This window comes from Delphinus delphis, chromosome 20, assembly GCF_949987515.2.
Source record: "Delphinus delphis chromosome 20, mDelDel1.2, whole genome shotgun sequence".
In the NCBI taxonomy this organism is placed as follows: Eukaryota; Metazoa; Chordata; class Mammalia; order Artiodactyla; family Delphinidae; genus Delphinus; species Delphinus delphis.
In genome coordinates, this window is record NC_082702.1 from 23,154,226 (window position 1) to 23,177,377 (window position 23,152).

General features: G+C 37.0%; 1 protein-coding gene across 3 annotated transcripts in view; it reads right to left on the bottom strand.

Moving 5' to 3' along the window:
- Window positions 1-23,152, bottom strand: part of NETO2 (neuropilin and tolloid like 2) — a 72,202-nt gene that overhangs the window by 17,094 nt on the left and 31,956 nt on the right. For all 3 annotated transcript variants that reach the window (XM_059999127.2, XM_059999128.2, XM_059999126.2), the window contains exon 7: window positions 11,409-11,637. In XM_059999127.2, coding sequence (XP_059855110.1) covers window positions 11,409-11,637 — 229 coding nt within the window. The remainder of the gene's footprint in view (window positions 1-11,408; window positions 11,638-23,152) is intronic.

Consider the following 23,152-nt stretch of genomic DNA (forward strand, 5'->3'; position numbering starts at 1 on the left):
CCTGCATGCCGCAACTAAAAGATCCCACATGCAGCAACGAGGGTCCTGCGTGCTGCAACTAAGACCCGGTGCAGGCTAAATAAATAAATATTAAAAAAAAAAAAAAAGAATCAAGTGTGGGGGGGGGAAGCTTTGTTACTTCAAATGTGCGATCAGAGGAACAACTCATCAAGCACAATGACGAATCACGGTAACACCATATCACAAAAAGAAAACGAAAGTCCTCCAGAAACCAAACTTAAAGTATCAAAATAATGTGATCTGACAGAGGATCCAAATTAGCCGTCACAAAGAAACTCAACCAGCTACAAGAAAACTCAGAAAGGCAGCTCAATGTACTCAGGAATAAACTAATGAACAGAGGTAATACTGTATCAAAGTGACTGAAACTCTAAAAAAAACCAAACAGAAATTCTGGAGTTGAAGAACTTAATAAATCAGATGAAGAAAGCACTGGAAAGACAGCAGACCATATGGAAGCTCGAAGATAGGAATCTAGAAATGAAACAGGTAGAAAAGGAGAGAATTAAGACCAAAAAATGAGGAAATTCTATGAGAACTATCTAACCCTATTAGGAAGGGCAACGTTAAGATAATGGGTATCCCAGAAGGAGAAGGAGTCAGAGAGTTTATTTAAATAATAGCTGAGAACTTTCCAAACCTGGAGAAGGAACTGTACATACAAGTCCATGAAGCTAAAAGAACATCTAATTACCTCAATACAGAAAGATCTTCTCCAAGACACATTGTATTAAAACTGTTGAAACTCAATGACAAAGAAAGAATTTTAAAGGCAGCCAAAGGGAAAAAAAGATGGTAACCTATAAAGGAACTCCCATTAAGCAAGCTATCAGCAGATTTCTCAGTAGAAACTCTACAGGCCAGGAGGGTGTTATGACCCACTCAAAATATTGAAAGACAAAAACTGTCAGTCAAGAATAGTCTTTCCAGCAAAATTATCATTCAGATATGAAGGAGAAATATAGGCTTTTCCCCAGACAAACAAAACCTAAGGGAGTTGATCAACTCTAGACATGCTTTACAAAAATGTTGAAAGGAACTCTTCTACCTGAAATGAAAAGGCAAAAGTATACAAAACTTTGAGTAAGGTGATAGACAGAATCAGAAAATTGCAACTCTGTATCAGAATAGGTTGTTAAATACTTGATCATAACATAAGGCTTAAAGGAAAAAAAACTGTAAAAATAACTATAGCTACTTCAATTTGGTAACAAACTGACAACATAAAAAGAAATAATTGGGACATCTAAAACACAAAAGGGGAGAAGGAAAAGGTCAGGACTCATATAGGCAAATGAAAACAAGATGTTATCAACAGAAAAAAAGAGTATTTTAACTATGTGATATTTTTATACAAACCTTATAGGAACAACAAAACATAAAAACAGAGGAAACTGAGAAAACATACTAGAAAATGACCAAACTAAAATAGCAGACAGAAACACAAGGAAAAAAACCACAACGGAGATACAGACCAACCAGAAAACAAAAAATAAAATGGCAGTACTATGTCCTGATTTATCAATAATCACCCTAAATGTAAATGGACTGAATTCACCAATCAAAAAGCAGAGTGGCTGGACGAATTAAAAAGCAAGACCCAACCATATGCTGCCTCCAGGAGACTCACTCAGCTTTAAAGACAAACATAGGCTCAAAGTGAAGGGATAGAAGATGATACTCCAAGCAAATGACAGCCATGGAAATCAGGTGTAGCCATACTCATATCAGATAAAACAGACTTCAAGCCAAAAAAGGTAACAAGAGACAAAGATGGACATTATGTAATGATAAAGGGGACAATTCATCAAGAAGATGTAAGTTATTCATATATATGCTAACATAGGAGCACCAAATTATATAAAGCAATTAACAGACCTAAAGGGAGAAATTGACAGCAACACCATAATAGGGGATTTTAACACCCCACATACATCAAAGGATAGGTCATCCAGACAAAAAGTCAACAAGGAAAAGTACACTTAAATGAAAAGTTAGACCAGAAGGACTTGATAGATTTGTACAAAACATTCTATCCAAATGCATTCTTCTCAAGTGCACATGAAATATTCTCAAGGATAGACCATATGTTGGGACACAAACAAATCTCAGCAAATTTAAGAATGAAATCATATCAAGTATCTTTTCTGAGCACAACACTATGAAATTAGGTATCAACCAGAAGAAGAAAGCTGGAAAAATCATAAATTTGTGAAGAACAAATGCTACTGAACAAGAATTAGATCAGCAAAAAAATCAAAGGAAAAATTTAAAAATACCTGAAAATAAATGAAAATGAAAATACGACATACCAAATCTATAGGGATGCAGCAAAAGCAATACTAAGAGGGAAGGTTATAGTGATACAGGCCTGCCCTGAGAAACATGAAAATTCTCAAATAAATCTAAACTTACATCTAAAGGAACTAGAAAAAGAAGAATGACCAAAGCCCAAAGTCAGTAGAAGGAAAGAACTAATGAAGATCAAAGCAGAAATAAGTGAAACAGAGACCAAAAAGACAATAGAAAAGATCAATGAAACTAACAGCTTGTCCTTTGAAAAGATAAAATTAACAAACTGTTTGCTAGACTATGAAAAAAAGAGAGAAGGCTCTGATAAAAGGAGAAATAACAAGGATACCACAGAAATATAAAGGATTATAAGAGAATATTATGAATAGCTGTATGACAACAAATTGGACAACCTAGAAGAAATGGACAAATTCTTAGAATATCCAACCTTCCAAGACTGAACCATAAAGAAGTAGAAAATTTTAATAGACTCATCTCCAGTAAAGTGGTTGAAACAGTAAACAAAAATTCCCCCAAAACAGAAGTCCAGGACGAGACGGCTTTACAATGTGAATTCTACCAATCATTCAAAGATTTAATACCTATCTCTCAATCTCTTCTAACAAATTAAAGAAGAGGGAATACTTCCTACTCATTCTACTAGGTCAGCATTACCCTGATATCAAAACCAGGCAAGGACACCACAAAAAAATTATAGGTTCATCTCTGATGAACACAGATGCAAAAATACTCAATAAAATATTAGCAAACCATACATTAAAAGGATCATATACCATGATCAAGTGGGATTTACCCTAGGGATGCATCCATAAATTAATGTGATACACCTCATGAACAAAATGAAGGATAAAAACCATGATTATCTCAATAGATGAAGAAGCATCTGACAAGATTTAATACCCATTTATGACAAAAAACTCTCAATAAAATAGGTATAGAAGGCATGTACCGAAAACATAATAAAGGCCATATATGACAAATGCACATCTAACATCATGCTCAATGATGAAAACTTAAAGCTATTCCTCTAATACCAGGAACAAGGCAAGGATGCCCAATCTCGCTACTCTTATTCAACATAGTATTGGAAGTCCTAGCCAGAGCAATTAGTCAAGAAAAAAAATAAAAGGTATCCATATTGGAAAAGAAGAGGTAAAACTGTAACTATTTGTGGATGACATGATTTTATATATAGAATACTCCAAAAAATTCACTAGGGACTTCCCTGGTGGCACAGTGGTTAAGAATCCACCTGCCAATGCAGGGGACATGGGTTCGAGCCCTGGTTTGGGAAGATCCCACATGCCGTGGAGCAACTAAGCCCGTGCACCACAACTACTGAGCCTGCACTCTAGAGCCCACGAGCCACAACTACTGAGCCCACGCACCACAACTACTGAAACCCGCATGCCCTAGAGCCCATGCACTGCAACTACTGAGGCCCATGCACTCTAGAGCCCATAAGTCACAACTACTGAGCCCATATGCTCTAGGGCCCATGTGCCACAACTACTGAGCCCTCATGCTGCAACGACTGAAGCCTGCGTGCCTAGAGTCCATGCTCCGCAACAAGGGAAGCCACGGCAATAAGTCCATGCACCTCAATGAAGAGTAGCCCCTGCTCACCGCAACTAGAGAAAGCCCACATACAGCAACGAAGACCCAATGCAGCCAAACAAATAAATAAATAAAATTCAGGGACTTCCCTGGTGGCACAGGGGTTAAGACTCCACGCTCCCAAGCATGGGGCCTGGGTCGATTCCTGGTCAGGGAACTAGATCCCACATGCATGCTGCAACTAAGGAGCTGGCAAGCCACAACTAAGACCCAGTGCAACCAAATAAAAAATAAATATATTTTTAAAAATTCACCAAAAAACTTTTGGAAATAATAAATGAATATAGTGAAGTTGCAGGGTATAAAATTAATATTCAACCATCTGGTGCATTTCTATACACTAATAACAAACTAACAGAGCAGTTAAGAAAAGAATCCCATTTACAATCACAACAAAAAGAATATAATACTTAAGTGTAAACTTAACTAAGGAGGTGTAAGACCTCTACAGTGAAAACCATAAGACCTGTTGAAAGAAACTGAAGACACAAATAAATGGAAATATATTCTGTGCTCATGGACTGGAAGAATTAATATTGTTAAAATGTCCACATTACATAAAGCAAGCTACAGATTCAATGCAATCCCTATCAAATGCCCCAAGAACATTTTCACAGAAACAGAACAAAAAATTCTAAAATTTATATGGAAACACAGAAGACCCTGAATAGTCAAAGCTATGCTGAGAAAAAAGAACAAAGCTGGAGGTATCACACTCCCTGATTTCAAATTATATTACAAAGCTGTAGTATTCAAAATAGCATGTTATTTGTAGAAAACAGACACAGAGGTTAATGGAACAGAACTGAGAGCCCAGAAATAAACCCACACATATATGAACAAGTAATTTACAACAAAGAAGCAAAGAATACACAATGGAGAAAGAATAGTCTCTTCAATAAATGGCACTGGGAAAACTGGACAGCCACATGCAAAAGAATGAAACTAGACCACTACCTCACACCACACACACAAATCAACTCCAAATGGATTAAATACTCGAATGTAAGACCTGAAACCATAAAACTCCTTGATGAAAATAAGCAGTACACTCTTTCATCTTGGTCTTAGCAACATTTTTCTGGATATGTCTCCTCAGGCAAGGGAAATAAAAGCAAAAATATAAAGTGAGGGCTTCCCTGGTGGTGCAGTGGTTGAGAGTCCGCCTACCGATGCAGGGGACACGGGTTCATGCCCCGGTCAGGGAGGATCCCACATGCCACGGAGCGGCTGGGCCCGTGAGCCATGGCTGCTGAGCCTGCGCGTCTGGAGCCTGTGCTCCGCGACGGGAGAGGCCACAGCAGTGAGAGGCCCGCGTACCTTAAAAAAAAAAAAAAATATATATATATATATATATATATATAAATATATATAAAGTGAGACTAAATCAAACTAAAAAGCTTTTGTACAGGAGAGAAAACCATCAACAACATGAAAATACAACTTACTGAATAGAAGATATTTGCAAATCATATATCCAAGAAGGGGTTAATATCCAAAATAATAGAAATAATTCATACAACTCAACAACAAAAAACAAACAACTGGATTAAAAAAATGGGCAGAGGTATTGAACAGACATTTTCCCAAAGAAGATATACAAATGGCCAACAAGCACATGAAAAAATGCTCAACATTACTAATTATTAGGGAAATGCAAATCAAAACAATGAGATATCACTCACACCAATCAGAATGGCTATTATCAAAAAGACAAGAGATAATAAATGTTAGAGAAGATGTGAAGAAAAGGGAACCCTCATACAGTGTTGGAAGAAATGTAAATTGTTGCAACCATTATGGAAAAAAGTATGGAGATTTGTCAAAAAATTAAGAACCAGAACTACCATATGATCCAGCTATTCCACTTCTGGGTATTTATCCAAAGAATAAGACTAATTTGAAAAGATTTATGCACCTGTGTTCATCACGTCATTATTTACAATAGCCAAGATATGGAAAGAACCTAAAGCCCTACTGATGGATGAATGGATAAAGAAGATGTGGCATATATATATATATTCAATTGAATACTACTCAACCATAAGAAAAGATGAAATCTTAACATTTGCAACAACATGGATAGACCTTGAGGGTATTACGCTAAGTGAAATAAGTCAGATGAATAAAGACAAATACCATATGATTTCACTCATATGTGGATTAAAAACAAAGAAACACACAAAGAACAGATCAAACCAAACCAAACCAAAACCACAGATACAGAGAACAGAGTAGTTAATGGGGGGTAGGGAGGGCAAATGGGTAAAGGGGGTCAACTGTATGGTGACAGATGGAAACTAAACTTTGGTGGTGAGTATGCTGTAGGGTATACAGAAATCAAAATATTAACACTGTACACATGAAACATATGTTATAAATCAATAAAAAAATTGTTACCAAATTAAAAAACATAGAGGAAAAGCTTCATAACGTTGTCTTTGGCAATGATTTCTGGATTATGACACTCAAAGCACAGACAAAAAAAGAAAAAATAGACAAACTACATCAAACTTTTGTATCTCAAAGTACACAATCAAGACAGTGAAAAGATAATGCACAGAATGTGAAAAAAATACTTGCTAATCATGTATCTGATGAGAGATTAATAATCAGAATACATAAAGAACTTCTACAACTTAACAAAAAAACAACTACCAAGTCAAAAACTGAGTAAAGGACTAAATACAGGCATACCACACTTCCAGACCACCACAATAAAGCAAATATTGCAATAAAGCGAGTTATATTAAGTTTTTGGTTTCCCACTGCATATAAAAGTTACTTTTACACTATGCTGTATTATACTATGTAATAGCATTATGTCTAAGAAAACAATGTACATAAATTAGAAATATTTTATTGCTAAAAAATGCTAATCTGATCCTTTAGCAAGTCATAATCTTTTTGCAACAGTAACATCAAAGATCACTGATCACAGATCACCATAATAAACATAATGAAAAAGTTTGTAATGTTATGAGAATTACTAAAATGTAACACAGAAACACGAAGTGAGAAAATGCTGTTGAAAAAATGGCGTTGATAGACTTGCTCAACGCAGGGTACCCACAGACCTTCAACGTGTAGAAACTGTAGTATCTGTGAAGTGCAATAAAGTGCAATAAAATGATGTATGCCTGTAGACATTTCACCAAAGAAGGTATACAAGTGGCCAAGAAGCGTGAAAAGATGCTCAACATCACTCATCATTAGGGAAATACAAATTGGAATCACAATGAAAAAAAAATCACACTTTATAGCCATTAGGATGGTTATTATCAAAAAAACAAAAAATAAAGTTTTGGTGAGGATGGGGACCAACCCTGCTGCATTGCTGGAGGGAATGTAAAATGGCACAGCTGTGAAAACGGTTGGTGATCCTTAAAAATTTAAATATAGAATATCCATATGATCTAGCAATTCTACTTCTAGGCATAGTATATACAGCAAAGAACCGAAAGCAGAGACTCAAAGAGATAACTGTATACTAATGTTCATAGCAGCTTTATTCATAATAGCCTAAAAGTAGAAACAACTCAATTGTTCATCAACAGATGAAAGGATAAACAAAAATGTGGTATTATACGCATATGGAATATTATTCAGCCTTGAAAAGGACTGAAATTATTAGAAACGTTATGCTAAGTAAAATAAGTCAGATACAAAAGGACAAATATTCCATTTATATGAGGTACCCAGAATAGGGAAATTCATGGAGATAGAAAGCAGACTAGAGGTTACCTGGGGGTGGGGGAATAGGGGCATGGGAATTATTATTTAATGGGTATGGAATTTCAATTTGGGATGTTACATAAGTTCCAGAGATGGATAGTAGTGATGGTTGTATGATGTTGTGAATGTACTTAGTGCCACTGAATTGTACACTTAAAAATGGCTGAGAGTGCATTTTATCATAATTTTAAAAAATATACAACCATTCTGGAAGGGTATTTGGCAAACTATGAAAGATTTACATCCTTTTACATCAGTAATCCCACTTCTAGGAATCTATCCAGAGGATATACCTCCAAGAATATGAAAATACATATGCATAACATTATTCATTGTAACAGTATGCTTGTAATTGCAAAATACTGTAAATAACCCATATGCCCATAAACTGAAAGACTGAATAAAGTATGTACATACAATGTACTACAGGGTTGGCCAAAAGGTTCATTTTTTTCTGTAAGATGGCTCTAGTAGCACTTAGGTGTCTTTAACTTCATTTGAAACAATTTTGTTAGATTGTGACAGCTGTCATATCAGTGTGCATTTAAAAAAAGACTTAACAAAATTGGTGAATTTTTGTGTAGCCATTTTAATATTGAAGATGAAAGAAAAAAAGCAACATTTTTGGCATATTATGCTTTATTATTTCAAGAAATGTAAAAACGCAACTGAAACGCAAAAAAAGATTTGTGCCAGTGTATGGAGAAGGTGCTGTGACTGATCAAACATGTCAAAAGCGGTTTGTGAAGTTTTGTGCTGGAGATTTCTCACTGGACGATGCTCCACAGTCGGTAGACCAGTTGTAGTGATCAAATTGAGAGATTAATTGAGAACAATCAATGTTATACAACGTGGGAGATAGCCAACATATTCAAAATATCTAAATCAAGCACTGAAAATCATTTGCACCAGCCTGGTTATATTAATTTCTCTGACATTTGGGTTCTACATAAGCTAAGCGAAAAAACCCTTCTTGACTGTATTTCCACATGTGATTCTGTACTTGAATGTAATGAAAACGTTCCGTTTTTAAAACAAATTGTGATGGCCGATGAAAAGTGGATACTGTACAATAATGTGGAACAGAAGAGATCGTGGGGCAAGAGAAATGAACCACTACCAACCACAGCAAAGGCTGGTCTTCATCCAAAGAGGGTGATGTTGAGTATATGGTAGGATTGGAAGGGAGTCCTCTATTATGAACTTCTTCCAGAAAACCAAACGATTAATTCCAACAAGTACTGCTCCCAATTAGAGCAAATGAAAGCAGCACTCGACGAAAAAGCATCCAGAATTAGTCAACAGAAAATGCATAATCTTCCATCATGATAATGCAAGGCCACGTGTTTCTTTGATGACCAGGCAAAAACTGTTACAGCCTAGCTAGGAAGTTCTGATTCATCCACCGCATTCATCAGACATTGCACCTCCGGATTTCCATTTATTTAGGTCTTTACAAAATTCTCTTAATAGAAAAACTTTCAATTCCCTGGAAGACTGTAAAAGGCAGCAGGTACAGTTCTTTGCTCAAAAAGATAAAAATTTTGGGAAGATAGAATTATGAAGTTGCCTGAAAAATGGCAGAAGGTAGTGGAACAAAAGGATGAATATGTTGTTCAATAAAGTTCTTGGTGAAAATGAAAAATATGTCTTTTATTTTTACTTAAAAACCAAAGGCACTTTTTGGCCAACCCAATAACTATGGAGTTGTAAATAATAAAGATGATCTCTATGAACTGATATGGAGTGATTTCCAGGATATACTGTTAAGTGAAAGAAGCAAAGTGCAAAGAGTATAATATGCTTGTTATGTAAGAAAAAAGAAGCTATGAGAAAATACACATGTATCAGCTCTTTTGTGTAAAAAGAAATGCATGATGGATACACCAGGGACTAATGTAATTAGTTACCAGCAGAGAGTTGGTAGGAATGGAGTGCAAAGAATTGGGGGTGGGACTGGCACAGGAGAGGTGAGAAAGGTACAATATTTGAGTGTATCTTTTTGTAGAGCTCTCTTTGAATAATGGCAATATTCCAGGTACTCTGAAAATAAAAACAATTTAAAGTAACCATGATGAGGGTGGGGGGGACACAAAACAAAATATAAACAGTCACAACAGTCACAAATGAACCTAAGTGTACTACAGATGAACCACACGCAAAGGAGAGAGGAAGACAACTAACCTAAGTAAATGGAACACCATATTTTGACAGCATGGCTCAAGATAAAAAGAACTGCACACAAATAGTGTACTCTGTTAGGAAATTTCTAACAGGGATATGGGTTAGCAATCCTAAAATTACTTTATGTGTATCCTAGGATTGAACAAATAAATATACCATGGATAATTAGAGCCAGATTTCTCACTAGAAGAGAAGGAAAGGGCTTTTTGGAAACATGGTTGGTTCTAAGGCTTGGGCAAGGAAAACACAAGTTGAGCCTGGTTCAGCCTGCGGAACAGAAAGTAAGGAAGTGATTAAAAAAAATAATGGGCTTATTATCCAAAGCATACAGGAGGCAACCTGAAGGAGCTCCCAATGGCCAAAGCCAGGACTCTGAGCAATAAAGTAACTTTTATTATAGAGTAACATATATATATTATATATAAAATAATAGAGTAAAATGAGCTCATACTGACACAAATAACTGAATAAATCAATGAAGGAAAAAGAACAGCTCTTCTTCACAGAATTATAATTAAGTGTAGAAGGAATGATGGAAACAGAAAACCACCATTAGGTAAATACTGCAGCAATAACTATTACAGGCAGAAATCATTAACAGATGCTAAAATTAGTGAGCAAAAGGATATTTGCATACTCTCAAAGAAACTTATTAATTAGAAAGGAAAAATTATTGTTTATAGCGGAGAAATGTGGCAGACAGTACCTTAAGGAAGTGATCCAAGTTAGTGTAAGGCAAACCACATTACGTACCCTACCTCACTGGTATGATGTACTGAGAAAGGTGGAATGTGATTTCTATGGTATTCTTGACAGAAATGCATAACCTCAATTGAATCCATGAGAGAACATCGGACAAACCTAAATCAATGGGCATTCTAAGTAGCTGGTCAGTGCTCTTCAAATGCATCCAGGTCATTAAAGACTGACGAAGTGTCACAAATGGAAGAGACTAAAGGAGACATGACAATTAAAGGCAATGTGGGATCTTGGATCAGAAAAGGACATTAATGGGAAAACTACTGATTTCTCAGTAAGATCTCTATATTGGTTAATAATATTCCATCAGTGTTAATATTCAGTTTTCCAACGGTTTTGTAAGATGTTAACATTAAGGGAATCTGAGTGAAGGGCACAGGAGAACTCTACTATTTTTACAACTTTCTATAAGCTTAAAATTACTTTAAAAGTTTAAAAAAAAAACCAGTCAATCTAAATCTCTGGGGAACATGGTTTGGTGGATTCACATTATTCACCAAGCTGAATTCATACTACTGATAATTATTTTTAATTTTGAAAATCTTGAGAGGTCTCTACTTTTTGCACTATCATATGTTTATAATAGGTAGTGTTTCAACTTATGCATTACCATGTCTTTTTTCACGCCTGACAGTCAGTTCCTTAAGAATACATACTAAGACCTAGTTACTTCTACATTCTGTGACTAGCAGTCTTTGTCTAAAGGAAATGCTCTGTAATTGTATTCTGAATAAATGATTAAGTAAAAGATCTCAATGCTATAGGAATTATTTACTTACGCTCCACAAAGGAAGTAAAGAGCATTCTGAACCTGCTAAGCCGACTACCTTCATCAGCCCACATCCGTATCACCCCAACTCCTGTTTTAAGCATTACATCGTTGGCCACAGTGCTGCAAAACTTGGCCTTCAGATTTTCAATAGAACTGCTCCCATCGTAGACTGCAACGAAATTTCTCTTGCATTCATTTGAGTGCTCCATCTGATAATCTAGGAACCTCAAATAAATCTGTAACATGAAAACAAAGAAAAAGTGCTTTTAAAAAGATACATTAAATTTTCTAGTTCTATTATCCAATCAGTATGTAAGTTAAAACTGCATTGAGTTATAACACCTGACAGAAAAACAATAGCTAAAAGGATGATGCCTAAGTAGATAAAAGAACTAAGACTAATGGTCTGTTTCTTTGGTTGTCTTAATAATGAAACCAAGCATTAAGGAACCTAGTTTGTGTTGTGTCTGTAAAGAGAAATTTTTTGCTCCATGACTATCTTACATGTTTTCCTTGTTATAAAAGCAAACTCGTGGTACTGAGAAACTGGGAAAATAAAAGAAACATAATTCTATTACTCTAACAATTATTGTGATAAACTTTTTTTTCTTCACATCTAATAAAAATTTATTTTATTTATTTTTGGCTGTGTTGGGTCTTCGTTGCTGCGCGCGCTTTCTCTAGTTGCGGCGAGCAGGGGCTACTCTCGTTGCAGGGCCCGTGCTTCTCATTGTGGTGGCTTCTCTTGCTGTGGAGCATGGGCTCTAGATGTGCGGGCTTCAGCAGTTGTGGTGCACGGGCTTAGTTGCTCCGCGGCATGTGGGATCTTCCCGCACCAGGGATCGAACCCATGTCCCCTGCATTGGCAGGTGGATTCTTAACCACTGCACCACCAGGGAAGTTGCTCTTCACATTTTCAAAACCTAAGTTTAATTGTAAGATACACACATCCTGCTTTTGCTGCAACACATCAAAACTTACCTATACTCTTCATAACTGTAATCGTTCCCATGTCTTGTCATTTATTTACCCACTATCTCACTGTTGCACATTTAAGTGGTTTTAAGATTTTACTCCATAAATTAACAATTTCTACACTTTCAGTCAGAGAGATTTAAACTGGAGTTTCAAAATACGCACTATTATAGTTTTCTATTTTGCTTAGTATCCCCCTTCCTCAAATTTTATAGGCAGCTTGCTACCTGGCACTAAGTTACTCTTAAAATGTGCCTGACCCATTCTTATTTGAAGAGTTCCATTGGATTGTAGGCTTAGAAAGACCTTGAGCATAATCTCCAAAAGAACAGAATGAAATAGGTATTATTCTTTATGGGCTGGAAGGAAATTAAGGCTCACAGGGATTAAGGAATTTGCCCAAGGTTACTTAGGGCGAGGATTTGAACCTAGGTTGCTCTGACTCTTAAACTGTACGTTCTTCCCATTCCCTGGGATGCCTTCTATGTGTGCAGGCACACACACACACATACTCTCTCATACACAGTTCACCTTTTGGCTCTACTTGTTCATAGGTAACTCTACAATTAAATACAATAATATTTTAGTGAATGAAGAATGAAGACTTCTTTGATTGCCTTTGGAGACATCTAGTGGGTATTCACCTGCTGGTTGCTATCCTGGAGGTAGTAGTATGATGCCACACCCATTCTTTATTTTAAAGGGCTTCATAAAACAAAAATGTCAGATATTTTTCCCCTTAAAATACCTTGAGGACATAAAACTAAGAACAAAAACTCAAAAATACAGCTCAGAGTTAAATTTTGACTAGTAACTTTGGCTTATTTGAAATGACCAATTAGCCACTTTCAAGAGACTGGTGGAAAATCACCAGTAATGGATTTCCATTTCAAAATTTCATAAAACCTCCAAAAATATATTTTAACACAGAAGCAATGTGTTTGCTTAAAATATACCATTTGTTTTCATTACTTTCTTCTTCATTCATATAACCAAAACATACTGCCCATGGTTCTCTGGCAGTATCACTACTACTGTAATTATTTGTCTTCTCCATTAGATTGTACGGTCTTCTAATGAGTGTATCACATGCTAATTCTATCCAGTACAATTCTTGCTGACAGCAATTAATGAAAAAGTGACTAGGTTTATAAAACCTAGTTTGGTAGAGCTAAATACCAAGAAAATAATCAGGAAGTCTGAAGTATTTACTTTTTTTTTTTTTTAACTGAAGAAACATGGTACTTGTATAAGGCCATAGTAAATGCTCTTTAAATAGATAACTTTTAAAAGTCAAGGTTTTAAGGCAAGTTATATGACAAGAATGACATTCTTTTCTATTGTGAATACAGTTAAATACTGGTTAATAGTTTAATTCAACTGATCTTCAGAAAATATTTCTAACAATATGAGGCTGACAAATTGCAATGGGTGGAGGGGGACACAAACTACTCTACTCTCACCTAAATTACAGGAGACGAGATGTTTTAGTAAACATAAGCACTCTTGGCCTCTTACCCACTCCTATACCCTCCCCAGGGAAGTGGAGAGAGTCACTTGGATGGGGGGGGAATTTGGTCCCTTTTTCCTTCCCTCTTTCCCTGGACCAGCGAGTACGAGAAACAGTGACCTGGGTAAGTGGGTCTCTTCTGCAGATGCACTTTCCCTGGATGGGACGGTTCAGTCTTGACTGAGGTAGGAGGTGGATCTAGTGGGTAGGGAATAAGCAAGTCTAGTTTGATTCTCTCACTAAGTTGCTTCCCCTAGCCTTTAGTGTAATAAAGGGGCTAGTCTGAATCTCCATGTTCTCAATTGGTTCGTAACTCTAGTGGGGAAAAAAACGCTTTTTACTAGAGCCCCCAAAGGCCCAAAAGAAATGCAATGAAATCCTCAGAAAGCTGTTATTTTTATGGAAAGGCCACTGATAAAAATAGACTAAAACACTACTTACATACTCAACACCAATGACTTCTTTTGTATATATAAGTGAATATTTCTTCAACATCACCCATGAAGTACTTTACCCCATTTTGAGTACTCAAGGGTTATGGTGGTCTTTCATATTTTTTCTTTTAAAGTACTCAAATAAAATCATCTGCTTACTTTCTTATTTAACACAATTTTAAAAATTTGACCCACTTTTTACAAAATAAATTTATTTATTTTTGGCTGCACTGGGTCTTCGTTGTGGCACGTGGGCATCCTCTAGTTGCAGTGAGAGGGGGCTACTCTTCGTTGCGGTGCGAGGGCTTCTCACTGCAGTGGCTTCTCTTGTTGCAGAGCACAGGCTCTAGGTGTGTGGGCTTCAGTAGTTGTAGCACACAGGCTCAGCAGTTGTGGCTCACGGGCCCTAGAGCATGCGGGCTCAGTAATTGTGGCTTGTGGGCTCTAGAGCACAGGCTCAGTAGTCGTGGCACACGGGCTTAGTTGCTCTGTGGCACGTGGGATCTTCCCAGACCAGGGCTCGACCCATGTCCCCTGCACTGGCAGGCAGATTCTTAACCACTGCGCCACCAGGGAAGTCCCTTGATCCACTTTCCATGTCAACTGTGAACAGTACTTTTTATGTTAACTTTAAAAAATCGACTTACTTTTATTAATAAAGAGTAACATTCTCCACTATTCAACATTCTAGGTCACATTCCTAAAAAATTTACGAATATAGAATCATTTCTTCATTAAGTATTTCAAGAAAGAGCAAGATCTAAAGTATTAACTTCACTTAAGCATTTAAATACTTAACTATTAAATATGGTCAAAACCCCCCACCTCTGTACATTCATCCCTCAGTATCCATGGGGAACTGGTCCTAGAAAGGACCTGATCTGGATACCAAAATCTGCAGATGCTCAAGTCCAATAGTCAGCCCTCTGTATTTGTGCTTCTGCATCTATAGATCCAACCAACTGCAGATTGTGTAGTACTATAATATTTATTGAAAAAAATCAGTATATAAGTGAACCTGTGCAGTTCAATTCTGTGTACAACTGACCCTTGAACAACGTGGGTTTGAACTGTGCAGGTCCACTTATATGGATTTTATTCAATAAATATATACTACAGTACTACACAGTCTGTAGTTGGTTGAATCTGAGGATGCGGAACCTCAGATACAGAGGGCTGACTATAAAGTTATACTCAGAATTTCAACTGCAAGCAGGTTGGTAGCCCTATCCCCTGTGTTGTTCAAGTGTCAACTGTACAGCCAAAGCCTTCTATGTTCCCATTATCTTTTCTACACATCCCATCCTAAGTATAATTTTTATAATTCCTAGGTACAGTTTTAGATTTTTAAATTTATGTATCTATAAAAATATATAGTATTTTTTGTATATTTTATTTACTTTTTTGTATATTTTAAAATCTTGGATCAACTGTAGAAATGAGTCACTATCCCTTTTCCTTTTGGACATTTAGCTTGCTTCCACTTTTTAAAATATTAAATACTGCTGTAAACATTCTTGTATTCTCGTTATGCTCTCATACGATGAGTATATGGGTATTTATCTAGAAGCAGGGTTGCTGTATTGTACTACATAACAATTTTCAGCTTTACCAGAGCATACCAAATGACTTTCCAAGGTGGCTGTAGCAATTTATTCTTCCAAAGTAAGTTAAGAGAATTTCAGTTCCTCAATCCTTGCTGACACTTGGTCACAAGACATTCAGTCATGTCTCAAGTAATATATAATAAAATCCTCTGACAAATGCAGAGTCAAGCGACAGCCACCACAATCAAGAAGTTCCATCACCCCCCAAATTCCCTCCTGCTGCTCCTCAGCAGTCAAAATCCATCTTCAATCTTGTTTCCTGGCAACCAATGACCTTTTGCTGTCGTTCCACCTTTCCCATATAAATAAAAATTTTTTTTTTTTTGGCTGTGCTGGGTCTTCATTGCTGCACATGGGCTTTTCTCTAGTTGCAGTGAGCAGGGGCTACTCTTCGCTGCGATGCGTGGGCTTCTCTTGTTGTGGGCCCCAGAGTTCACAGGCTTCAGTAGTTGTGGCACACAGGCTTAGTTGCCCTGCGGCATGTGGGATCTTCCCGGACCAGGGATCAAACCCATGTCCCCTGCATTGGCAGGCGGATTCTTAACCACTGGACCACCAGGGAAGTCCTAAGTAAAAATTTTATATAAATAAAATCACAGTATGCTGAGTCTGGATTCCTTGATTAGCACAATGCATTTGAGATTCTTCTATGCTACTGCATCACCAATAGTTCGTCTCTTTTTATTCCTGAATACATTTCACTACATAGATGTACCAAACCTTATTAACAACTGAGGAACACTTAAAACTGTTCCCAGTTTTTGTTCATTATGGATAAAGCTACCATAAACATTCACATTCATGTTCTTTGTGTGTAAACATATTTTTCCTTCTCCTGGGTACCCAGTCAGGAGACTGCTGAAAAACATGGTAACTTTATAGGAAACCATCAAGCTGTTTTCCAAAGTGGCTATATCATTTTGCATTCCTACCAGGAATGTTATTAGATTCTCAGTTGCTCTACATAGTTCCCAGCATCTGGTATTGTTTTTATTTTAATAGAGGTATAGAGCTATCCCATTGTGGTTTTAATTTGCAGTTTTGAAATGTCTAAATCTTCTTTGGTGAGCTGTCTGTTCCAACCTTCTGCCCATTTTTAAACTGGGTACTTTTCTTATGGTTGCGTTTTGAGTTCTGGGTTAAAGAAGTCTTTTGACAAATGATTTACAAATATTTTCTCTTAGTGCCTTTTTTTTTCACTCAACAATGTCCTTCACAGAGAAAAAGCTTTAATTTTAATGAAGTCCAATTTATAAGATTTTCTTTTATGGATTCTCCTTTGATGTCATACCTAAGAACTCTTTCCCTAACCCAGAGATTTTGCCTATGTTTTCTTCTAAAAGTTTTGCAATATACTTGTTTTTATATAAGATATTAAGATATAAGTATAGGTCAAATTTTTTTTTTTTTTTTTTTTTTGCAGTATGCAGGCCTCTCACCGCTGCGGCCTCTCCCGTTGCGGAGCACAGGCTCCGGATGCGCAGGCTCAGCGGCCACGGCTCACGGGCCCAGTTGCTCCATGGCATGTGGGATCCTCTCGGACTGGGGCATGAACCCGTGTCCCCTGCATCAGCAGATGGACTCTCAACCACTGCGCCACCAGGGAAGCCCCTGGGTGTTGAGTTTTTAACAGACTGAGATAATCATGTAGCTTTCCTTCTTAATTTATATAATGAATTACATTGATTTTTCAAATGTTGAATTGGCCTTGCATTCCTGGGATAAACCACACTTGGCTGTGATTATTTAAGTGTATTATACTTTTCATATATTGCTGGATTAGACTGGCTAATACTTGAAGGATTTTTGCATCTATTTTCTTATCAAAAATTTTTTTTGACGTGGACCATTTTTAAAGTCTTTATTGAATTTGTTACAATATTGCTTCTGCTTTATATTTTGTTTTTTTGGCTGCAAGACACGTGGGATCTTAGCTCCGTGACCAGGGATCAAACCTGCACCCCATGCATTGGGAAGCAAAGTCTTAACCACTGGACCACCAGGGAAGTCCCCTGCAACTATTTTCTGGAATAACAATTATGATACCAATTCCAACATGTGGGTCTTTTTTGCCCCCCACACCACCAGTAATTCTCAAACATCAGCTGGGTGTCCTACAATTCAATTCAATTATGACACCATCTACCCAGAGACAGCATCCGATTCTGAAGGTTGAGGGCTCCCAGGGGACTGGCCTCCACTTCAGATGCCAAACACGAGTCCAGGTTGTCACATGATTCTGACTGACTGGCTATAAATCTGACGTTCCTAAGATCTCATTCTTGGGTTCCTTTAATTTGCTAGGTGGCTTACAGGACTCAGAAAACCAGTTTACTTACTAGATTATTTGTTACCCTGGTAAAAAGCCTCCATCTCTTGGGGATTTCCAGAAGTCACCTCATTAACATAAACTCACTTGTGGTTGAAAGGGGCTTGTTATGAATAACAAGACACCCATATCAACTTTATGGCTCTGAAACATTTTCAGGAACTGGGGACAAGAGACCAAATATTGTAACAATAGATGCTCTCATTGCTCTTATCACTCAGGAAATTCCAAGGGTTTTGCGAGCTCTGAGCCAGAAATGTGCATGAAGACCAAATATATATATATTTCTTATTACAGAGCAAAACCTCACAGGGGGAATACTGATCAGTCATTTCCTTATAATGTGTTCGGTGGTATCAGGGTGATGCTTGTCTTGAGTTTAGAAGTGTTCCTCCCCTTGTACTTCCTGTAAGAGATTGCAAAGAACTGGTATTATTTCTCCTTTAAATGTTTGTTGTAATTTGTCAGTGTATCCATTTAGGAGCTTTCTTTGTAAGAAGGTTTTTAACTATGAATTCAATTTATTTCATAAATATATGGCCATTCAGGTTACATATTTCTTCTTAGATGTGTTTGGGCAGCTTGTGGTTTTTAAGGAATTTGTCCAGTTCGTTTGAGTCATCTGATTTTGGGGCACAGAAAAGTCCATTGTTTTATTGGAGGGTCTATAGCGAGGTCCTCTGTTTTATTCCTGACGTTGGTAAAATGGTTTATATTCATCCAGATATTTACCATTTCTGTACCCTTTCATGAAATTCCAAGATTCTTTCTACTGCCATTTCTCTTTTATCTAAAGAACTTCCTTTAGCATTTCTTTTATAGCAGGTCTGCAGGCAATGAATTCTTTGTTTGTTTTCATTAGGGTATGTACTTACTTTGCCCTCATTCCTGAAAGGATATTTTTGCTGGATATAAAATTCTTAAGTTCAGGGCTTCCCTGGTGGTGCAGTGGTTGAGAGTCCGCCTGCCAATGCAGAGAACACGGGTTCGTGCCCCGGTCCGGGAAGATCCCACATGCCGCGGAGCGGCTGGGCCCGTGAGCCATGGCCGCTGGGCCTGCACGTCCGGAGCCTGTGCTCCGCCACGGGAGAGGCCACAACAGTGAGAGGCCCGCGTACCGCAAAAAAAAAAAAAAAATTCTTAAGTTCACAGTTCCTTTTTTCAGCACTTAAAGGTTTTGATGCTTGGCTTTTATGATTTCTGAAGAGAAATCCATAGTCATTCAAATTGTTTCTTTATACAAAATACATCATTTTTCTGTGTCACAGCTCAAAGCTTTCAATCTTAGGTTTCAAGTAGCTTGATTTGATATGAATAGGCTTTGTTTTATGTTTGTTTTTATCCTGTTTGGTGTTTGCTATGCTTCTTGAATCTGTAAATTTGTCTTTCAGCAATTTTTTTGCAGTTATTTCTTCAAATTTTTTTTCTACAACAAACTTTTCTCTTTCTGGTACTTAAGTGACATAAATTTTAGGCCTTTAGAAACTGTTCCACAGGTCCCTGAGGCTTTAGTATAATTTGTTTTCAATCTTTTTTTCTCAGTACTTCAAATTAGGTAGTTCCTACTGAGTCACCTTCAAGTTTACTGACTTTCCTCTATAATCTCCACTCTCCTATTGGCCCATACAGTGAATATATTTTAGAAGTTTAAGATATATTTTTTCCATTCTAAAATTTTCACTTGGTTCATTTTTATAGTTTCTATTTCTCTGCTAAGATCTATCTTTTCAGGCTTCCCTGGTGGCGCAGTGGTTGAGAGTCCGCCTGCCGATGCAGGGGACACGGGTTCGTGCCCCGGTCCGGGAGGATCCCACATGCCGCGGAGCAGCTGAGCCTGTGAGCCATGGCTGCTGAGCCTGCGCGTCCGGAGCCTGTGCTCCGCAATGGGAGAGGCCACAGCAGTGAGAGGCCCGCATACCGCAAAAAGAAAAAGAAAAAAAAGATCTATCTTTTCACTCATTTCAGGAATGTTTATCTTTACCTTATGGAACATGGTTATATTGTTGCTTTAAAATCTACAATTCATCTGAGTCCTGTTAGGGTTGGGATCTGCTGCTTTCTCCTTTCAGAATTAATCACATTTCCCTGGTTCTTTATATTGCCAGTAATTTTAAAATTATATCCTGCACATTTTGGATATAACACTGAAACTCTGGGTCCTCTTAAAAATCTGTGGACAATGCTGAGTTCTGTTGCTTGTTTTATCAGGCAACCTACCCAGAAACGTTCAGACTGCATGTACTGCCTCTTTTTGTGGGTGTGGGTTCCAGTGTTGGTTCAGTTTGAAGGCCTTTGCTGTGCTATGTAGACTTGCCCAGGACATGCCCTACTCAGGCACTTGGATAGTGTTTATAATGTAATTTGGTCCTCAACACCTTTGCCATGTTTCTGTGGGCCTGTTCCATGCATATGCAGCTCAGGAGGAAGCCAGAATTAGCACCTGTCTCTACCTCCCTGTTCTCCAAGACTTCTCATTCTCTGGGTAACACGGTTTCCTCTTCTCAGTTCCTCTGGTGGCCAGAAAGATAAGTTTTCCTCAGAGTTTTTAGTCTCTTAACCTGTTATGAGTCCTGAGTGACCAAGAACAAAGAGAAAAAAAAATAATGGGGATTCCCTCCGTACTCTCCAGACATCACCATATCCTTTTCCAAGTTCTACTGGTTAAGGAGATGGGGTTTCAGTTGCTGCTGTAGCTGCTGTGACTGGTGCTGACCTTGGGCAGAGCTAGTAAAGGGGAAAAAACCAACCAGGGACGCCCCTCTGCCCTCAGTTTGTAAGGGCCCCTTTCTCAGTCTTCTGGCTAGAGCGCTTTCTTCTGTCTGTACCTGCTTTCAGTTCCACAAACCAGCCCAAAAGACAAAGGAGAAGGAAAAAAAACTGTGATTCTTACCCTTTTGGGGTGATTATTAAAGTTTTTACTTCCTTCCCAAACCCATCTTCTAATGGTTACTTTTCAGAATCCTTATGCAGTTGCTTTTTGTGTTCTATCCAGAGTTCTCAGTTATAATAAGTTAAGAGCAATAAGCTGTAGTAGGCTTACTCTATCTTGGCTGGTTCTGGAAGTCATTTATTTTAATGTAGTATAATTGATAAATCTTATCTTTATGGTTTACACTTTGTGTCTTGTTTTTAATAAAACATTTCCTAACCAAAGGTTATATTTAGAACTATACTCCTGTATTTTCTTCTAAACGTTTTAGTTTTAACATTTAGGAATGAATTTTATGTCAAGTGCAAGACAGGGATCTCACATCAATAGTCAACTGTTGTAACATCAATTATCAAGTGTCTCCTTTTGATCTGGCATGTTATACATTATATACCAAGCTTCCATACGTGTGTAGTCCTACTTTTAGAAACCTTACTCAGTTTTATCAGTTTGCATACCCCAGTGATAAATGCATTCTGTCCAACTACCCCAACTTTATCTCGAAGGGTAAGTACTCCACTTTGTTTTTATTCAAAATTGTCGTGGTTCTTCTGGACCCTTTCCTCTTCTTTGTGAATTTTAGAATTAGCTTGCCAAGTTCCCCAGAAAGCCGTGCTGGGATCTGGACTGGAATTTTAAATTGATAGATTAATTAGGGAACAAAAAACACTTCCATCTTCCCATCCATGAAAATGGTGCATGTCTCTCTCTTCCCCCATTTCTGTAGGCCTTCTTTTGTGTATTTCAATATAATTTAAAAATTTACTTCCTGGTACCTTATGATTTGTTCTTTTCAGTTTTTTTTTTAAGTTTTACTTTCAAACTGCTTTTGGCTGTTGTACAGAAAACCAATTTATTTTTCTAGCTCATGAACATTTTTTCTTTCTCTCATCTTGTTGCATTGACCACCACCAATAAAATACTAGCAATAGACATAAGTCTAAAGAAAATGATTTTAAGGTTTCACCATCAACTATGACGTTTGCTTTAAAGGATTTCAGTAGATATTCCTCATCATGCTGAAGATACATCCTATGTTGGAATTACATATGTGGTAAACTACATCATTTGATTTTCTCATATTAAACTGTCCAAAAATTTTTAAGATAAGCCCATCTTTGGTTATGATTTCTAAAAAATATTTGGTAGGTTTAGTTTGTTACTGTTTAGTCTTTTGGGTCTTTTTTTTTCCCCTCCTTCATTTTATAATTCTCTGGCTTAAAATTCTCTCATCCTATTTATTTAGTTTTGATAAAACAGGCTGGGGAAAGTTCTTTCTTCTTCAGTTTTCTAAAACAGTTTATATAACATGTTCCTTGAGTATCCCACATGCCGCGGAGCAGCTGAATTCTTTGTTTGTTTTCAATTTGGCTAGTTTTTCTATAATTTGGCTAGTTTTTCAATAATTTGGCTAGTTTTTCTGTTAACATACTTTAAGTACAAAATCAATTTCATCAATTTGGTAAGAGTTTATTTAGGTTTTCTATTTCTTTGATTTAATTTTGATGAATTGTATATATATACACATACATTATATATTTCAGGAAATTGTCCACTTAGACTGTTTACAAATGTATTAACAAAGAAGTCTGAAGCACTTTGATTATGGAAAATTTCAAACATGCATAAGCAGAAAAAAGAGTATCATAAACCCATTTCCCATCCCCTAACTTTAGCTTTATCTATACCTCTCCCCACTTCTGCCTCTCATGTATTATTTTGAGACAAATTCCAGAGATATCATTTCACATGTAAATAGTTCCATATGTACTGTTAAAGACGACTTTAAAAAATAACCTCATATTATCACACCAAACAAATGAATAATTTCCTAATATAAAATACCAGTGTTCAGACTTCTAATTGTCTCTTAATGTTCCCACCCTTTTCTAGTTTGTTTGAGTCCAAACTCACTCACTCGACTTACATTTTTTAATCATTTGACTTACATTTTTTAATCTGTAGGG